General features: G+C 34.3%; 1 protein-coding gene across 1 annotated transcript in view; it reads right to left on the reverse strand.

The window, feature by feature from the left end:
- The window catches only part of DNAH8 (dynein axonemal heavy chain 8), a 132861-nt gene that overhangs the window by 18511 nt on the left and 95702 nt on the right, over positions 1-18648 (reverse strand). The window contains exons 69-83 of the mRNA XM_051615043.1: positions 17883-18050; positions 15888-16100; positions 14428-14565; positions 13987-14114; positions 13145-13316; positions 12194-12349; positions 11146-11301; positions 9661-9843; positions 9142-9247; positions 8043-8295; positions 7753-7943; positions 4906-5027; positions 2716-2834; positions 1826-2028; positions 857-930 (exon numbers count right to left, since the gene is read on the reverse strand). Coding sequence (XP_051471003.1) covers positions 857-930; positions 1826-2028; positions 2716-2834; positions 4906-5027; positions 7753-7943; positions 8043-8295; positions 9142-9247; positions 9661-9843; positions 11146-11301; positions 12194-12349; positions 13145-13316; positions 13987-14114; positions 14428-14565; positions 15888-16100; positions 17883-18050 — 2382 coding nt within the window. The remainder of the gene's footprint in view (positions 1-856; positions 931-1825; positions 2029-2715; positions 2835-4905; positions 5028-7752; positions 7944-8042; positions 8296-9141; positions 9248-9660; positions 9844-11145; positions 11302-12193; positions 12350-13144; positions 13317-13986; positions 14115-14427; positions 14566-15887; positions 16101-17882; positions 18051-18648) is intronic.

Genomic DNA, 18648 nt, shown 5'->3' on the forward strand with positions numbered 1-18648 from the left:
CAGGACTTTGCAGAAGTCTAAAGAAAGAAGCATTTCCTCACCTCCTGTGATTAGACGTTGGATAATAAAGTGACAAAAGAACTGTTTATATGAGACGTTAATCTGAAATAATCTTAATAATGAATATGCAACAGCCTCAAAAGTACATTTGTTCTTGCAGGGTGTTCTCAGTTGTGATCTTATTTTCACCATTTGTCTTTCCAGAACTCTCAGGAGCAAGGACAGAGACCCAAGGAATCTATCAGATGTCCTATATTGCAAGAAGTTGAATTTTAAATATTATAATGAATCTACCTTTAACTTTTTATTTAACTTTTTATGAATACTTAAGCAAGAATCAAAAACAATTGTTGGTGAACAAGAGACCTTCTCAGTATCACAGGTGTGAGGAAAATGTCAGGTAATATTAGGAGCCAGAACATCCTTCTGTAACTACAGCTTTAAACCATGTGCGCACTCACCATTTTACATAGTAGAAACTATGCAAACTCCAGGTAGCTCTCATAGGGTGGGGTAGAGGGGAGAATTCCAGTAAAGAGGTGAGATTTGCAAGTCCTGCAGGACAGAACTAGGACATGATGTCCTTTGGATAACAGCACAGCAATAACTGGCAACATGCTACCTTTGAAAAGCTGCTTAATATTACCGGTGGCAGAAATATCAACTTGGACTCCACTGGCACATGATATCGTGCAGTGGAATGTATTTAGGCTTAGACACTCAAGGAGAATTTTTACTCTGAGACATGCCTGACAGTAAGGTGAAAATGCAAAATATTAGAAAGTGTATGCAAAAGAGGTGTAAAAGAATGCTAAAACAGACAATCAATTTGTATTGCAGTGGTTTTTTTTCCTACCTCTTGCATTGACATCTGTATGAATTTGCGTGCATGTACTTCTTGCCCTTGACCCATAGAGATGGTCCTACATTCTACAACATATTGGAGAATATATGATTAATTAACTTACATTCTTCAGAAAAAGTACAAATTCAAGTTCAGTTAAAAAAACAGTGATGTTAATACAGCAGTTATGTACATTTTTATGTAAAAATACATACTTCAGAAAGTAGAATCTTTTCATCATCATATTATGCTACTATGTATACATTTTTTAAACACTGAAACTTTGTAAAATAACATTAAAATATACATCCACAATATTTACAGTTCTTGTAGAAATGAAAGACTGTGACTAATGCTATTATTGTCAGTGGGAATTTGTGCCAAAATTTAATTACGTAAGGCACAGTATTTGAAATATAACCCAGATTTTTCTTCAAGTGCAGATAGCAAAGCCATATAGATGACCACAATGCATAATTGTAAAATTGCATTTGAGAACATACTAATGTGATAATTATTTGTATGCATATTTCTTAAAAATTTCCATACAATGAAGCCATAACATCCACAATATACAAACTCAGATTTTTGGGGTATATTTGTTACAAAGTAATCTTGTAAGCAGATTGCTGGTTTTTACATTACCTGCAGTTAAAACAAGAAATGAGTATTGTCACCATGCCAGAACAGACAGAAAAAAAATATTAATTAATATTGGTTTATAGATAGGAATTGAATAATTATCACTGGAAAGGATTATAACAATTTTTTAAAAAGAACAGAAAACATTACTGTCCAAATGCATACAGAATGATCCTCAGCATACCATCTTTTATTTAAAATATTTTATCTCTAAGATGATGACTCAGGAACAATCAGTAGTGCAACAGAATTTAAGAAATGCTTTTCAGAAAAAAAGATCTCTGAAATTACTTACGTTACCCTGCTGTATCTTAACACATGACAACAAAGATTTCATACCTAATTTATGTTTCCTAGCCAAGGAATCAATCTGATCACTTGGGTCAGATCCCATAGACAAGAAACAGATGAGAGGTGTTCGTGTCTCACTTTCCTTCCAAGTTTTTTCTAAATTCAAAATAACTGGTTCTGTATATTTCTCATCCAATGAATCTGCAATATATTTCCTGGCTTGGGAAAGTGTTCGGTCTGGACACCAAGACCTAGATATAAAAATATATATCAAAATACAAATTTAATTTCTTTTCCTGTTGCAAAGACCAGGCTTGAATTAGAAATTCTATTTTTACCAAAAGGTATCTTTGTGTATATATTTATACACACAATCATATATATGTTTGTAGGTTTGTCTTTACAGATATAACAATATACAGTGATAGTAGTCTTTTCAGTTGCTTAAAATTTTGCCTTAGTTAAACTATTTGCACTGGGATTTTCTGATCTAGATACCTTTATCAGGTTGGGCCAGTCATTGTTTTAAACAGAGCTTTTGTATCTGAGGACCCAAGTAGGGAAATGTAATCTTGTTTTTGCCCTTTAATAAAATTCTACAGATGTTTTGTTTGGTCTGTTAGTCTTTTAGGGCACCTACTTAGTTCTTTTGCACTGCATTGCATTTGTGTTGGGAAAAAATAACAACCAAAAACCTGCTTTTGGATAAAAGACATTATGTTGCAAAGCTTTAATTTATAGGCTTATTATTTAAAGGCTTAGGAGTTAAATGCTCCCCCTCCTCCTTTGAGGTGTGTAGCATAGAAAAATGTAGTACTTCTTCCCATCAGATTCTGGCCTTTTTTACTGGACAGGTTGAATTTGCTCCAAAGACAAATTACTACTGAGACACACAAAGGAACCATGTACACATTTCCCAGTTTTCTGAAGATGCTCACCTGATGAGTAAAAGCTTGCGAAAAGTATCAAGTGATTTGTTATATCCGTCAGGTATAACTTCTTCCTCGGGAGCATCTTTATCAAACCAACTTTTCCATCCTTTTTCATTCTGGGTTATCTAAATTTATGGCATTAACAAACAAATAAATATACTTCAGCTGTGGCAAAATCCCCTTGTAAATGTATATTCTAGTGACAGCTTATTATCATATTAGGATATATTGCAAGAAACACTAAAAGACTATAGCATCCAAGATATACACCATGTGAATTGCAATTAAGATATTACAAATTTTTGTATTAAGATGAGGGTTCTTAAGCTAATCAGTTATCCATGGATTCCCCTCACAAACATATGCAGCTACTTAAGAAAAGTCAATAGTTAGCAGAATGACTTGATACTACAAGAGGTACTAAGAGGTCCCAGTGTAGTCCAGCCAGCCAAAGAATCCCAAATTGAAAAGAACAGACTCTAGTAAGCATCTGACTTGAGAAAGAATAAATCTGACCACAAATATTATAATTATTTAGGCACCACGTAAAACCCATGACCTAACAGGACAAGGGATACACTGGTGGACAGAATATAGTGAAAATTGCTGTGCGGTTGAGCCTTTAATACAGTTACTGAGAGGAGCCAGCTGCCACAATATTCCCAGATCACTGATAGCATCTGTTCTGAAATACAGTTCTATATATCTGTGATGAACCAAAGAGCTCTGTCCAGCTGACTGACTCGGTTTCAATTAGAAGTAGTTTCAGAACAACCTACACCAAGAATGGACTGAGAGAGGAGTAAGAAGTGAATATACAAGGACCTCTTCCAACCACATATTTCCTATAATGAAACTCATTCAGAGAAATTCATAAACACCAAATATCCCTTTCTGAACTATAATCCAAGTCTGAGAAAAAAAAACACAAAACACTTTATAAGCAAATAGCTCAATTCTACATTAACTGACATCAAGCTCAGCACATGTTAGGAGAGTATTCAGAGGAGGTACCTTCTCAAAGCTAGGTCACAGCCAGAGACAGGTTACTGAGCTAAAGTGACTTCAGTTGACTCCATAAAATTATTAAGTTTTTATCATATATTTATTTATACTATCTCTCACTCAACCACAGCTGGAAGTAGTAACAGTGTGAAAAGGAACAGGGTCATCTAAATGTGTAAAAGGAATGTCTTTATTAAATTAAGTTAGGACTTAAATTTTTAGAGAAGAAAAATTTTGTAAATGGCTAGAAAAAAAGAAAAACTCAGGAAATCCCCTAAGAACTGGACATACAATTTTCAAGCTTTTTTTTCTTAAAATAATTTTCTGCTTGTATCTAAATGAATAATGATAGAGATGTATTTACAGGATATCTAAATGATGCAAATAAGTATTTAAAGATTTTGTTTCCATATCTGATTTTTAAATTGATACCCTAGTTGGTGTCTTCCCAGATTTCATCTCTAAAAAAACCTAATTGACACTTTTCAACTTGTAAATATATGGCCATTTTATGTCAGTGCTAAAACATTAGTCAAAAAAGAAGCTTTTTGGGGTATCATGGTCACCTAAGTATTTTGGAATGTAAATTTTGTTTGCACCAATTCTAGAAAAGACCTATAATAGAACCATTGCAATCTACAAATTCAAAGGAAAATATCTAACTCATAACACCACAGCTACATTTAAATAATGTTAGCAAGTGTGCATTTGGGGTTCTGGTGAGCTGATAGCCAAGTGAAGACCTGACTAGAATTTCTCCAACTTTCTCCTTGTTCAATACCCTATTTTGATACCTCCAGAAACCAAAACCTGGAGGAAATGGGCAGGTATCTATCCAGATCTTGCATTGATACAGAGTTGGAAAATAGCCAGGACCTCTTCCAGGTACCCTATTAAGATAAAATTTCTGCTTCCCTTCTGGGCACCAAGTGCCATCACAAAATGGACTTGCTTGACCAGTGCTGTAACAGCAAGAAGCTCGTATCCTGGCTATCAGCCTGATTAACAAGGAGTGCTTAGGAGGTACAGTAAGAGAAATGCATAGGGAGTGTTTTAACTACGCTACTACCAAAGTAAAGAAAATAACTGACAATGTGTCAGAAGCATATTTGCATATAAAATAATGTATGTATCAATAAAATACATGTATTTATTTATTTGTGTGTTTCTTTATTTTTTAGTAGACTTCACCTGATTCAAAATTTCTGCAAACTGTGGAAGTTTGCTCAATTCCACTAGGTTTAGCCACATCATATCAAGGATCCAGTTGAATGGTTTGGGTGGACAAGCCTGTAGATCTAATGCTGCACCTCCTGTAGATAAAAATAATCTGATTGAACATAACATTCCAGGGGTCAAGGTATATTTGATATTTATTTTTAAATTATATTTTTTGGCCTGCTGAATTATCACTGGAGTACTAATTGCACTCTTGCCTACTTACCACTTTTTTCATAAGATCATAGGGTAATTTAGACTGGAAGGGACCTCAGGAGGTCTCTTGCCCGACCTGGTCAAAAGAAGGTCAGCTGTGTGATAAAATCAGATTTTTATCCCATCTGGTCTTGAAAACCTCCAAGGATGGAGACTGTAAAAGCTTTCCAGACAATTTGTTCTGATGTTTGTCTATCTTCATAAAGAAAAAATTTACCCTTACATCCACTCTGAGCCTTTTTTTTTCCAATTTATTTCTGTTGGCTCACCACTGTGAAGAGCCAGACTGTCTTCTTAATGGCCTTCTGATAGGTACTGGAAGGCTACTACTGGGTCTCCCCTAAGCCTTATGTCCACCAAGCTGAACAAGCCCAGTTGTCTCAGGCTCTCATCTTAGATCATGTATGTGCTCCCTATAGTTTGTTGGTATAAGTTTTTACAATTATACTGATTATATTTCACGTATTATTTTTCTACTGTTGCACTTTCTCTCATTCCCTTTACCCCAGGGGTGACAAGCTTCAGTAACCTCACCAAAAGAAGGGGCTGTTTCATGTTATCAGAAGTGCAAATAATGATTTTCCTGCATTTTCTATAACTACCTGCTAGTTTCCTTCAAGTATGCCCTTATGTCTTTGGCATTAGCATATATAGTTTGAAATAACTGTCTGGGATCCATGTATGGATCCTGGAACTACCTCTCAGTCTCTGTAAATGAAAATAATGGAAATCAAAGAGAGGATAACAAATGGTGTTACACAAATCTATAATCAATTTTTAGCATTATTCTTACAAAATAATATCCTGTTCCATAATTACATATTTTGACAGGAATATTTTTGCAAATTCTTGAATTCTGCAAATCACAATCATTTTAGCAAAAAAAAAAAAAAAGACTTTTAATTTTAAGATGTAATCATTAGTTGTCCATAAAGGAGCATACTTGGCAATATTTCTGGCTTTTATTTAAGTCAACAAAGCCAAAGATGTTTTGCAGTTCCTCAGTAACATGCTCTCTAACATTTATCGTGCTTCTTAATGGAACATATTTTCTGCTAGAGATTATATTATTCACTAATGCCAGTCCCTCTCTTTCTAATGGTAAAGGACACAGCCTACCTAAGTGTCAAGGTATCTGCAAAACTACCAATGAACTCCTGAGATTTTCTCATACCTTTTGGATTCTGCTTTTTTCCTACAGTTTTGATAAAAAATCCATGCCACCTTTATGGAAGGTTATTTGCCAATAATTTGGGGACATACTTTCCCTGTTTTGCTGCCTTAAGGTTACCTTCAGGGAAAAGTATTAAAATATTCAGGAAGGGTCCACTGTTTTGCTTTAATGGAATATAGAAAATAGAATGAAATTCAATTTATGTACTTTAGCAGAAGGAAATATTTAGGGTTGATAATTTCCTGAGAATAGCTGAATAATGAATTCTAGAGACTTTTTCGTTTCAAAAAGCAATGCTTATTTCACTGAGACATCCCCTGAGAATATGGGTGATGATATGTCATGAAAGCTGTAGTGGAAAAGTAATGGAAAAGAGAGAAAGAAACATTTATTTTTCAAATAAATCCTTTCTTCAGGTGCCTGATGATGTTTGGTAACAGGGCATTCATTTTGCACCACAAACTGCTCATCCAAGGAGGAAAACTGAACGACTCTTCAATTGCAGAAGATACCTAAGAGTTCATGACAATTCATCTAGGCATCTTGCCCACTTCCCAATCTGATTTAACATCACATGAATAACTATAGAAATACTGTCTATTGTTACTTTGGTGTTATTTTATGCACCAGAATTTCCCATTGTCATTTTATACATTTTGAAGAATTTTTCATTATCAAATCAACTGCAATCATGTGTCCTAGACAAAGATTGCTAGTAGTACTCCTGTATTTTATTACAGATTCTTCATCAGTTAAAAAGGGATAAGTGACCACTTCCTCTGGAAAAATAAGAACCCGAGAGAGGCCAAGAAATATGGTTCCTGGTCTAAGGCTTTACAGCAGACAGTTCATTCTGAAAGCATTTCCAAGCATGCCCTGCCTGACATCAGTGGTATATTAGCAGCTGGATACAGAGGAGGCAGACCTGGCCAGTTGGGCCACAGAAACACATTATGTTTTCTAAAAGTCAGTGTTAGCTGGTTGGCAAAAGTCTGAGAAAACTCGAGCTGAAAAAAGAATGATAAAAGAATGTTTGTAGCACCTCCTGGGCTTTATGTTGAGCTGTTCTGGCAACTTAAAAGACAGCTTTATTCAGCTCCATCAAAGCAGAGAAGCAAAGGAGCAAGAATTAATCTAATCTATATAAATAAAGATATTACAAAAATATAGGATTATTACACCAATTGATGGAGAGAAGAAAAACTATAATTTTGTTTTCAGGATAGAACACAGCCTGGGTAAACTGCAGAGGTAGAACTGAGTTGGGAAACTGCATCTAACTTCACTAGAAGACTGGAGGGAAAAGGACAAAGGCAGCTTCTGCAGAACTACTGGAGGAAACCATGCAGCCAAAAATGATACTTTCAAATGGTATAAAGGTTTTAAAAGTTGAAAGTGGCCCTACATATAACACAATTTTTTAAACTTACCTCTAATGAGTGTATGGAACTCTTTGGTTTCCACATGTCCTCTCTGAAGATCAATTTTTAATGTCAGGAGGAGGGTAAAAAGGAATTTGTGGTTTTCATACAAGCCTCTAACAGAATATGTGTAAGTTTCAAAGGTAAGGTATTCAATAATATTTAAGATTCTTTTCTGAGGTAAAGGAGACTTGTTAGATCTGGATCATAAAAACAAAGCACAAAGGAAACATGTTAATAACAGCATCCACATTTGGAAGACAAATATCTGAATAGTAGAAAAATCTGTGTCTTCCTACTTGGCCAGGGATTTGTCAAATAACTTCAAGAACTGAGCCAGTGAAGTTTGATACATATTATTGACCATGCTCATTTCTGTAATAAGAAAATAAAGAATGCTTCCACGTGTAGCAGCAGGTCGATATTCCTCCTGAGCAGTGTTAACCTTCACTTCAGTTTCTGCTGCCACAGTCAACTTTTCAGCTACTTCAGTGGCTGTTTGCTTAGTTGTATGCAGAACACCAATCAAGGATTCATCATCCACTAGTGAACCTAAAAAGTAAAATATTTTATGTTTAGGACATTCATATAACAGTTTTTTCCCTTACTATGAAAGGCAAAATTACAGGATTTATAACAAATGCAAAAGATTTCCTGAAATGTACAAAGCTTTTAAAATGGAGACCAAACAGGAAGTATGATATGAAAAACTATTTTTAAATTCAAAATGCTACACAAATGCATTCAACCTTTGTCAATATGTATGTATCTATACTGCCGAATGTATCTATCATGTTGCAAAGCTGATGTGTGTACTAGAGAAGTCAGCTTTCTTCTGCGCTTTACATAAATATTCATCTGCAGTTATTGAATTATTTTAGTCTGTTCATTGTTACACTCAAAGTCAAAAAGATGTAGGGGACTAAAGGCAATGATCACACTACAGTCTTTATGCATCTTAATCACTTATTAACCAATTTGCCAGAAGTTACCACCTTCTTTTTCCAACAAAGAGATAGTAATTCACCACGTGCAGTCTCTGAATATACTGCAAAAGACTCTCAACACCATTTAAGCAAGCCTATTTTACGTTGTATTTTCAATGGCTTAAGGATTTGCCTATGACCTTATCTCATTTGAGGGGCAGAAAGCTCTCAAGAAATGGATTTGTTTCACAAAACTCAGGTGTCAAAAACACTTAGTGTCTAGGCTGGTATATAGGGTGTGCTATAGTACCAAATCCCTCATACTCTGTTAAATCACCATACTTCATATTGCTACCATTGGATATTCCCTTATTGTATCTTGGATCGATAAGTCAGTTTCTGTATGGAAAAGTTCTAATGTGAATCAGTTTAATGTGCCTAATCCTGGTTCTTTTACACATTGATACAGAACCTTTGGTTGCACTTAGTTTGTACAGAAGATTGTCTTCCAGTTCTTTCATCTTCCTCTTATTTAAAGTTACATCTTCCATGAGTTGAATTCGTTCTGCCTCTAGTTCCTATTATTATAAAACAAGAAAAAGGCAAGACACTTTATAGACGATTACTATAAGTCATCCTTAAAATTCAGTTGCTGATTTTTTCAAGTTCATGAAATGTCCATTTTACTTTTTCAGGTACCTAAAACATTATTTTACAGCATCTTTTTTTATTATTTATTTAAGCACTGTTTATTCAATATCCAAATGCTTGTGCCTAATTTTTTGTGTCATACTGACAGCCATAATTAGATCATTCAGTGTATTTTTCTTATTTGAAAATTTCTATATTGAAACTGAGTAAAATTTTAGAAAATGGCCAATATTTTTTTTTCATTTTAAAATTTATTTTTCCCTACATAATAAAAAAAGGTAAATAATAAATAAATAAATTAATAAAGCCTCACTAGGATCTGTGTGCACCATTAGGTTACCTGTTTTTCAGTAAGAATTACTCTTCTCAGTAACTGATTCTCCAGTCCTTTCATTGTAACAGTAAAGTCAATAATTGATGTTTTTGCGTTAATTTCAGGTGTGAAAGCAGGATTGGGTAGCTTTGTAGTAATGTACAGTCTAAATGAACTCATAACTTCTACCTCTTTATCACCAACTTTTACCTGTGGAATAAGTTAGAATAGTATTAAGAAGAAGAAAATGAGCTTTATTCAGCCCAATTATATTGACCAGAAAAAAACCCCTTATGTTATTAGCAATGCCAAAGAGAGGAAGTTTATTTCACAATTCAAATTTATCATGAAGATAACAACTGATGACCAGAGGTAGCAAGTAGGTTACATTATAAAAGTTGCATTCCCCTCCAGGTAAATATAGGGATTACTTCCACTCAGGGTTCTAATTAATGGCTTCATTAATGGCATTCAGTTTAGATTTTGTACTTCTAGTCACACCTCAAATGAAGATGGTAGAAATCTTTGGAGAAATATTTTTTCTCTTGTGTTCAGGGAAAAAATCTATTTGATCCAACAGTGGAACACAAATAATTGGAAATAAATACTACCTTTACTAAGACTAAGTGGATCTTAAATAATCTTTCTAAAGAAACTATACATTTATTTAGAGTTTTTCACAGCATTTTTAATTTGGTGGTCTAACTTGAACACTGCATGAGCACATGGAAAGCTGATTTCTGTGTATGAGCCTTCAGTGCCACTTCAAATACCTAGCTTAAAAAGGAGTAGTACGAAACCATTACTGTAAGAATATTGTTTCCTCTGACAAAGTCAAACTACTTCACAAAAAAACCAGTAATTTCATTTTCATTATCATAAAAAATCTGGTCTACCATCTCTTCTGTATCCCAGTCATTTAATTAAGATTATTTGTGAAAAATACATATGGAAATATACAGCATGCACAGTCTTTTATTTCAGGATGTTTGGAAGTGGTTTGTTTCTACATTTCTTTATCTAATGAAGGTGAGAAAGACTCATGATTTTTCAAGGTTGGGAATATATTTAATATTAGTAGTTAGACATGCTTTTTGGCTTGTTCCATCAGAAAACAATTCTATTCCAGATTAAAGATACTGCAGTTGCTATAATCAGCACTCCATCCTAGGAAAAGAGAGATATTTTAAATTCTCTTAATTCTGTTAAAGGGTGTAAAATGAAAGTGTTTGAAAATCAATAGAAAGCATTGTAAGCATTCAGTAGGATAAACATAACTGGTTCCAATTTGGAACCTTGAGTAGTAACTTCAGTAGTTGAATGTTAAGACTCATGAACTTACTACTCATCTGAGGCTCTGTCTCCTTTATTTTATTAGTTCAGTTTGATCTTCACACCACCTTATTGAATAAAAAGTCTACCTGATTCAGCAGAGGTTTGGAAGGAAAGAGTAAAATACGATTTCATCACAAAGCTAACCACTTATTCCAGGTCTTCTGTTTGATTACTAACCTTCAAAGAAGTTCCAGATTTCATGAAATTTTTTTCTAATACATTATCAAGGACTGGATCCAACTCTTCACCTATATCTTCAATCATCAGTGATCGTCCCAGTGAAAGACTGTCTTCTAGGTGTGTGCGGAAATACTTGTCATTCAAACTTGTTACCTCAAAAAGTAAATTATAATTGATATAAGGATAAAAACATTTTTTCAAAGTCCGACATGAAAATCAGAGATCTAACTATGAAAATTTTTCTTCATTGTTTTTGTTAGTTGCATTTTAAAGACAGTAATAAATGTTGACCATGCAGCAATTTATGCAGAAATACTTCTTGTACATGAAATGAAAAGTACTATAAAAAGCTGAATTAAAAGATTTACTGTAATGGAATCTGGAAAACTTGGTTATGAGAATAATAATGTAGCAAGCAAAACTAGTACAGCTTACTGGGAATTCACACATATGGGTTACACATATTTTTGAAATCAGAAACACCTAACTTTTAATTTTCTATTTTACATTGAGGACTAGATTTTATAATTTCAGCATTGAAATGTTGAGAAATTACTTCTTGAAATCTGAATTATCTCTAGCAGATAAATTGCTGTGATAATATTATGAACTCAGATGTTTTAATTGTCATTAAATAGAGTTAAAAATATAATAAATCATTTTAAAAAATTAATTAAGCCAACACTAATCATTGCCCAATTTACTTTAATAATTTCATATTATACTCTTTCGCTATACTTTTCACCACTTTACCCTCTGTATAGGGTAATAGGGTTCACCAATTTTGAACACAAGACTACCTCCTTCTCTTTAATTCTTCTTGCTACATTTCATACCAGTATTAACTTCCTATAAGATCTTTTCTAAGTTCTTGAATGGGATTTTCAGCTCTTGCCAAGTTCCTTGCTGATGCATCTACATGATGGTCAGTCTCCATACAAGCTGAAGTTCTCAAATATGTGTGTGTAAGGGTTACACTGACTCAAATGCAATAATGTTTGAATGAATATAATACAGCACGTTATTCTTTTAAAATATTTTTCACCTGTAATTCATTTGCCTCTTCTTTCTTTTTAATCCATGCTTTTCCTTGAGTTTGTGGGTCTACCAAAAGAGGGTATCTAGTTGCCTTAGTGACAATTATACCATTCTGAATTGAGAGATCATCTCCAGGAAGTCCTTGAAGATTCCACTCACTAATCTGAAGAATACAGCAACAACAAAAGTAGTTTGAAATAAAATCTCACTAGAATTGTCCTTCAGTTATGATAATTCTCAGAAATAATAGGGACAATGAGCCAAAGGGGATGCATATCTGAATCTGATTAAAAATTATTAATGTAGATGGAAAAATATTTCCAGGATTTTATATTTATAGATGTTTTTAATTCTATAGAATGATAAAAATATATTTTAATTGTGTAAAAAAGTCAAAAGGCAGCTTTACAGACAAATTAAACACTGGGATCAATTAAAAGAAAATCAGGCTAAGAGAGCTTTTGGGACTTAATATTTACTGAAGGAAAACTGAAGATTCTGGCATTTTCCTCTGTTTGATTTCTCATAAATTCAAGTTTAATCAAAATAATTTATGCATGCTTTTTTAAATGTTCTCCTTGATGGAAAATTTATTTCTGAAAACAGACCCAGATATTATTGGCAGAACCAAAAGCTGACAACCAAACCCACTGTTTTAGCAGATACGTGATGTATAGCTGTGGTGATGGGTTCTCAAAACAAGGTACTTGAAAGTGCACGATCTTAGTGGCAATCATCTAACTGTAGATGTCACTTTTTTATATAATACAAGCTTGTTTATCTATTTAAACAGTAAACAGACATTTAGCGGAAATTACCAAGAACATTTGAAAACCACAGAATTACATTGCCCCACAATACTGGGCGTTACAGTTCTAATGAAGCATAATGCTGGCTAACAGGCACAGAATACATTAACTGAGATTTACATTAAGACCACCAAGCACCAAGAACTTACTGTTGGTGGATCTACCAACATAGAAGTCAGATTCAGGTTTTCAGTAAAGGGGATATTACGGGCTCTCATCTCTGCTTCCCATAAATCGTTAAGTAAAAGCATCCTGAAATTTTGATTAAAAGGTCCACAGTATGAAAGAAAACCTGTGCAGAGCAGGACATCTCCCACAAGTCTAGAAAGGAACAAAATAATAGTTAAAATGTGATGTACAATTTCAATTGCCATTTGTTTAAATAACCAGCTTTTGAAATGTAAGAAGATTTCTGTTCTGAGGACAATTTAATGACAGAACTGCTGCTCTTTGAGAACAAAACAAATAGTTGCTTTGTGTTCCCAAAATATTTTTGTGGCAAAACTTAGTAGTATCATATGAAAACATTATCTTCAGCCCTACAACGTAACAAAGCCCTGATGATAACTATTCCTTCTTTCATAACTGAAGCAAGAAATTGATTTATATTTTAAAAATATGTCTGCAATACAATATTTATCCAAATATACAAAATTCATTCTCTTGGAATAAGCAGACCTCACAAAAAATGCCCAGTTTCCACAGAAAAAAATCATGGAAATAGAAGCATTCCACAGAAGCCAAGTCTGAACTTTCAGGCTCTTTAACTTTAGCAACCATTTTGACAGGTTTCCTGTATTCTAGACAGTTAGGACCTCTATCTCCTAAGCTGCTCAGCTTGGTCATTTGGACAGCAACACAACAGGGACTCGAAAGTTTCCAGGTTTCTCAGAACAAGGTCAACTATGCCACATGTTTCAACACACAGTCTATAGGACAAGGGTTACAGTGTAGTCTCTAGGCCTCCTTCTTTTATTCATATATATAGTACCTGTTAATCTGAGCTTTAAATTCTTTACTTTTCTCTGTCCACCTAACTTTCTCTCCACTAAGTCCATCTATAAGTGCAGAGGCTGCTTGCATCTTTCTTCTGCAGGTTTCTGCATCATCTTGTAAGTCCTAAAATGGAAAAAAATATCCTACTTAGTAATAGAATGCAAAAATTTAATGCATTATTTTGTATGGTTTTTTTCATCCTCTTATATTTAATATGACTATATTATTTAAAACTCATTCTTGAGAACTCTGAATGAATCTATTATCTAATGTTTCTAGTCACAGAAATAAGGAAATTTTAGAGAACATAGATTTCAATCTCTTTATTTTTTGGTACCTGAAGCTCATCTTGTCATTCAAGGTAGCAGGTCCTAAATGCATGATAACAATATAGTAAGAAAGCATTTTTCATAATACTAAAATACTTTTGTCTCACCATTTTCTCCTTCATTGCTGCATCAAACTTTGCCTGCACTTTATCCAGTTCAGCTTGCTTTTCGTCTAATGCCTCTTGAGCCTTTGCTAATTCTGCATTAGCTACTTTCAGGAATCCTTCCTGTTTTGCCAAGTTAGCCTGCAAAGACAGGAAAAATTAGAACAATTATAATACAACACACTTTTAATTATTTTAAGTCTGCTTACTTGGCAACCGTGAGACAATACTACATAAAAAATAGCTTTTCTATTAATACTTATAAAAATACTTCAAAATTAAATCTGAAAACTATGTCATATATATACTGCAGATATTACTTTTTTGTGAAATATAGTACACTCAAAGCTGCTACTATATAGTGTCAAGTTTATTTATTATTTAAAAATACATTTAAAGAAGCTAGTTAGGGAAGTAAAGTTTCTGATCTGTACATATTGATTAGCTTAGAGGAACAATCACTCAATCTTCCTGTTTGATTATATGCTTTATAATTATTTTTTTTATTTGTACATTTTGTAGCAATCAACAAGCACAAGATGGGTCCTTTATCAGCCAGCAATATAGTTTTTATCCACTAGAAATTCATGATCCTAAAGCAGTGAATCTTCTAAACTGATGCTTATGCTGAACACAGGAAATTAATGAAATATTCTTTTTTAATCATCCACCTGAATTACTATTGCTTTTGTAAATAACACTGCTACCAGTGACAAAAAATGTGGAAGAGATTTGGAATCACCATTCAAAGGGTTTCTCCTTTTCCTTTTTTTTTTTTTTTTGGAAACTTTGCTACATGTAGAGATTAAATAATTGCTTTCGAACCTACAAAGCAAAAATCACTGCATTAGAGTGTCTATATGGGCTTTACCTCTGGTAGTTTTTTTTTATTTTTTAATGTTCATAAACACAAAAAATAACACCCACACTAAGTGAAAATTACTCTTTAAAATGTTTTACTCAGTTTGGTTACCACTATTGCAACATAAATCCTTTATTGATGTGAGCTTTGAATCTCTTCAGAACACCCATGTTTGGGCAAGATATCTGTCCTCCACTCCCTCTAAGTTATCATGCGAAAGGAGAAAAGTAAAACAGCAGCAAATTTTTGTTTGCAGGGCTTTTTAGTGAAGGAATGAAGATCCTCTCCTGGTACAACTTTTTGAAAACAATTATAAAATATAACACGGTAAAAACAAAGGCTGAAAATAGCTTTTACTGGACACATTAAAGCAGAGCACACAAATTCAATCAAGGCTACTTTTTTGGTTTGTGCTCTGTCAAGAATCAAGAGTAGGATATGAGGTTTTTGCGCTTCTACCACTCTTAGCCATTAAAGTCTACAGGTAATGAAGAGTCTGAGTAAGGTTATCTAAGTATATATTTTTTAATCCTGCTACTATTAAAGTTAATGAAATTAAATTACATGGAAAGCAAACACAAAGCAAGAGATTATTTATTACCTTAAGAGGTAAGACTTCTCTGTTAACACTGTAAAATGTTGCCATAGCTTGTGTCCAAGAAAGCAGTCCTGCCACATTACCACAGACCTTTTTACCACTCTCCAGTGTATAGTCTTCCATGTCAAAGTAAGGCTGGAGTAATTCTACTGTCTCTTCATTGATTGAATCTTTAGGAAAGTTTTGCAGATTCTGCAAGAATGGGCCACTCATAAGCTGCAAAAAAACAACACAGGATATTTATAAGCTATTTCATATTCCAAAGCTTCTTCATAGGTAAGTCAAAAAATGTTCATAAAATTCTTCCATAAGAAGATGTAATTCATAGTTAATATTGTAAGTGTGCTATTGAGTTGTAACTCCTCCCATATGCCTTAAATGATTTTAAAGTTACACTCCAGTAGATAGTCTTTAAAGTTATTGATATAATAATTGTCTAAACTAAATCTATCCTATTCCAGTAAAAAACGATTTCCCCTCATCCCTCATCCTATCACTACAAGCCCTTGTAAAAAGTTCCTCCCCAGCTTTCCTGTAGGCCCCTTCAGGCACTGGAAGACCCCTACAAGATCTCCCCAGAGCCCTCTTCTCTCCAGGTTGAACACCCTCAACACTCTCAGCCTGTCTCCATAGGAGAGGTGCCCCAGGCCTCTGATCATCTTTGTGGCCCTTCTCTGGGCTCTACCCAAGAGCTCCATGCCCTTGTTGTGTTGGGGGACCCAGAACTGGACACAATACTCCAGGTGTGGTCTCACAAGAGTGAAGTAAAGGGGGAGAATCACCTCCCTTGACCTGTTGGCTACACTTCTTTTGATGCAGACCAGGACACAGTTGGCTTTCTGGGCTGCAAGTGCACATTGCCAGCCCATGCTGAGCTTCTCATCAACCAACAGCCTCAAGTCCTTCTCCTCAGCACTGTTCTTGGTCCGTTCTCTGCCCAATCTGTAATTATGTTTGGGATTGCCTTATCAGGCAGATGCAGGACCTTACACTTGGCCGTATTGAGTTTCATGAGGTTGGCCTGGGTCCACCTCTCAAGCCTGTCAAGGTCACTCTGGAAGTCTTTTCTTCTCTCCAGCATGTTGACCACACCACACAGCTTGGTGTCATCAACAAATAGCACTGGTCCTAGCAGAATGCCACTCGTCACTGGTCTCTATTTGTACAGTGAGGCATTGACCACAACTCTTTGAGTGTAACCAGCTAGCCAATCATCCATCCTCTTCCTTTTCTCCCTTTTTGAAATGGGAGCTAAGTTTCCCCTTTTCCAGTCAGTGAGAACGTCACCAGACTACTATAACTTTTCATGGAAATACAATGGAAAGTAGCTTTGCAACTTCATCCACCAGTTCCCTCAGGAGCCATGGATGGATCTCACCAAAGCCCATGGACTTGTGCACTTTCAGGTTCTTTAGATGATCTTTCCATCTTCCATACTCCCGTGTTGCCATTTAAAAAGCATTTAGGAAGCAGCATTTCATTAAAAAAAAAAAAAAATGGTCCAAGATAAACCCTCAGAGATACATTTTTAAGATTTCTACAGAATGCAGAAAAATGCCTATGCATGATTATACAATGTGACCTAAATTCTTCTGAAAAGGGAAGTAATTGTTTTTTCTAACAAATGTTTAGCATGTCAAAGGCAACTCATAGAATAACTGCTTATTGCATTCCATTATGTTGGTGGCAAATAAAGTTTTTATTATTTCTTAATTCATGGAAAAGCAAGTGCTCCACTGATATTAAAAAAAAGTCTTTATTTGTATGAAAAAAACCCTAAGGTAATCATATTGTATTGGCAAATTAATGCAGTAATAGAGGTAGAGCAGAATTTAAAGACTAGCAGGAGAAGGCATTACTTATATACTAAGCCTATCTTAAAAACATGTGTTTCTGTTTTTAAAAATCCTTCCATGTTTTGAGTAAACAACATCAAAAGTTCTCTGATATGCAAGTTGCTATTTCTGGTATCTATGAAATGCTGTAAGCTCTACTTACTTTTAATGATTCTCCCCACGATGGCTTAGAGCAATTCTTTTCTGGATCCAGGACAACTGGATCTAGTTTCTTTTGCAATAGTACCAGACAACAGTCCATGATCCTCATAATTAGGTGTGGAGGTTTTGCAAGTTTTCTAACAGTAGCAATATCCACTGGTTTGATGGTCTATTTGAAGAAAAATGTTACAGAATCATGCATCATTACCATTCTATTTTCCCATTCAATATTTTTATTTTAATGTTTGCTTATCATACTTTTCTCTGAGTCAAGTTTGGACTAAGTATATAAAAAAGTGAGTAACTGGATTTACTTTAATAAATTTCATAGTTTCATGAAACTGTAATAATTTTAATGAATATATATTAGACAAGACTATTTTCCCAGTGCTAAAAACAACACTCAAAAATGAAATTTAAATACAAGGAACAGCAACATTAACTTTTAAGTCTACACGACTGAAGAAAAGCATATTGTAAAATTGCATAAGACTTAATTAAAAGCAGTTTTCTTGGTAAAATAGTATTTTGGACTTTTAAGGGTTAAGTGTAATTTATTTTGAGATTGATTTAGTTGGTTCTTTACTTTTTAATTGTAGTACGGAGATGCTTCCAAATTTCTGATTCTGATTGCCCTGAATCCCCTTTGCTTCCCAGTTCTCTCCAAAGTAAACCTTTTTTGTTCTGGTTTGGTTTTTTTGTGGGTTGTTTTTTTGGGGTTTTTTTGTGGGTTTTTTTTGTGAAGGAAGAGACAGCCTTTTATTTCA

This window comes from Apus apus, chromosome 3 (genome assembly GCF_020740795.1).
Source record: "Apus apus isolate bApuApu2 chromosome 3, bApuApu2.pri.cur, whole genome shotgun sequence".
Lineage (NCBI taxonomy): Eukaryota > Metazoa > Chordata > Aves > Apodiformes > Apodidae > Apus > Apus apus.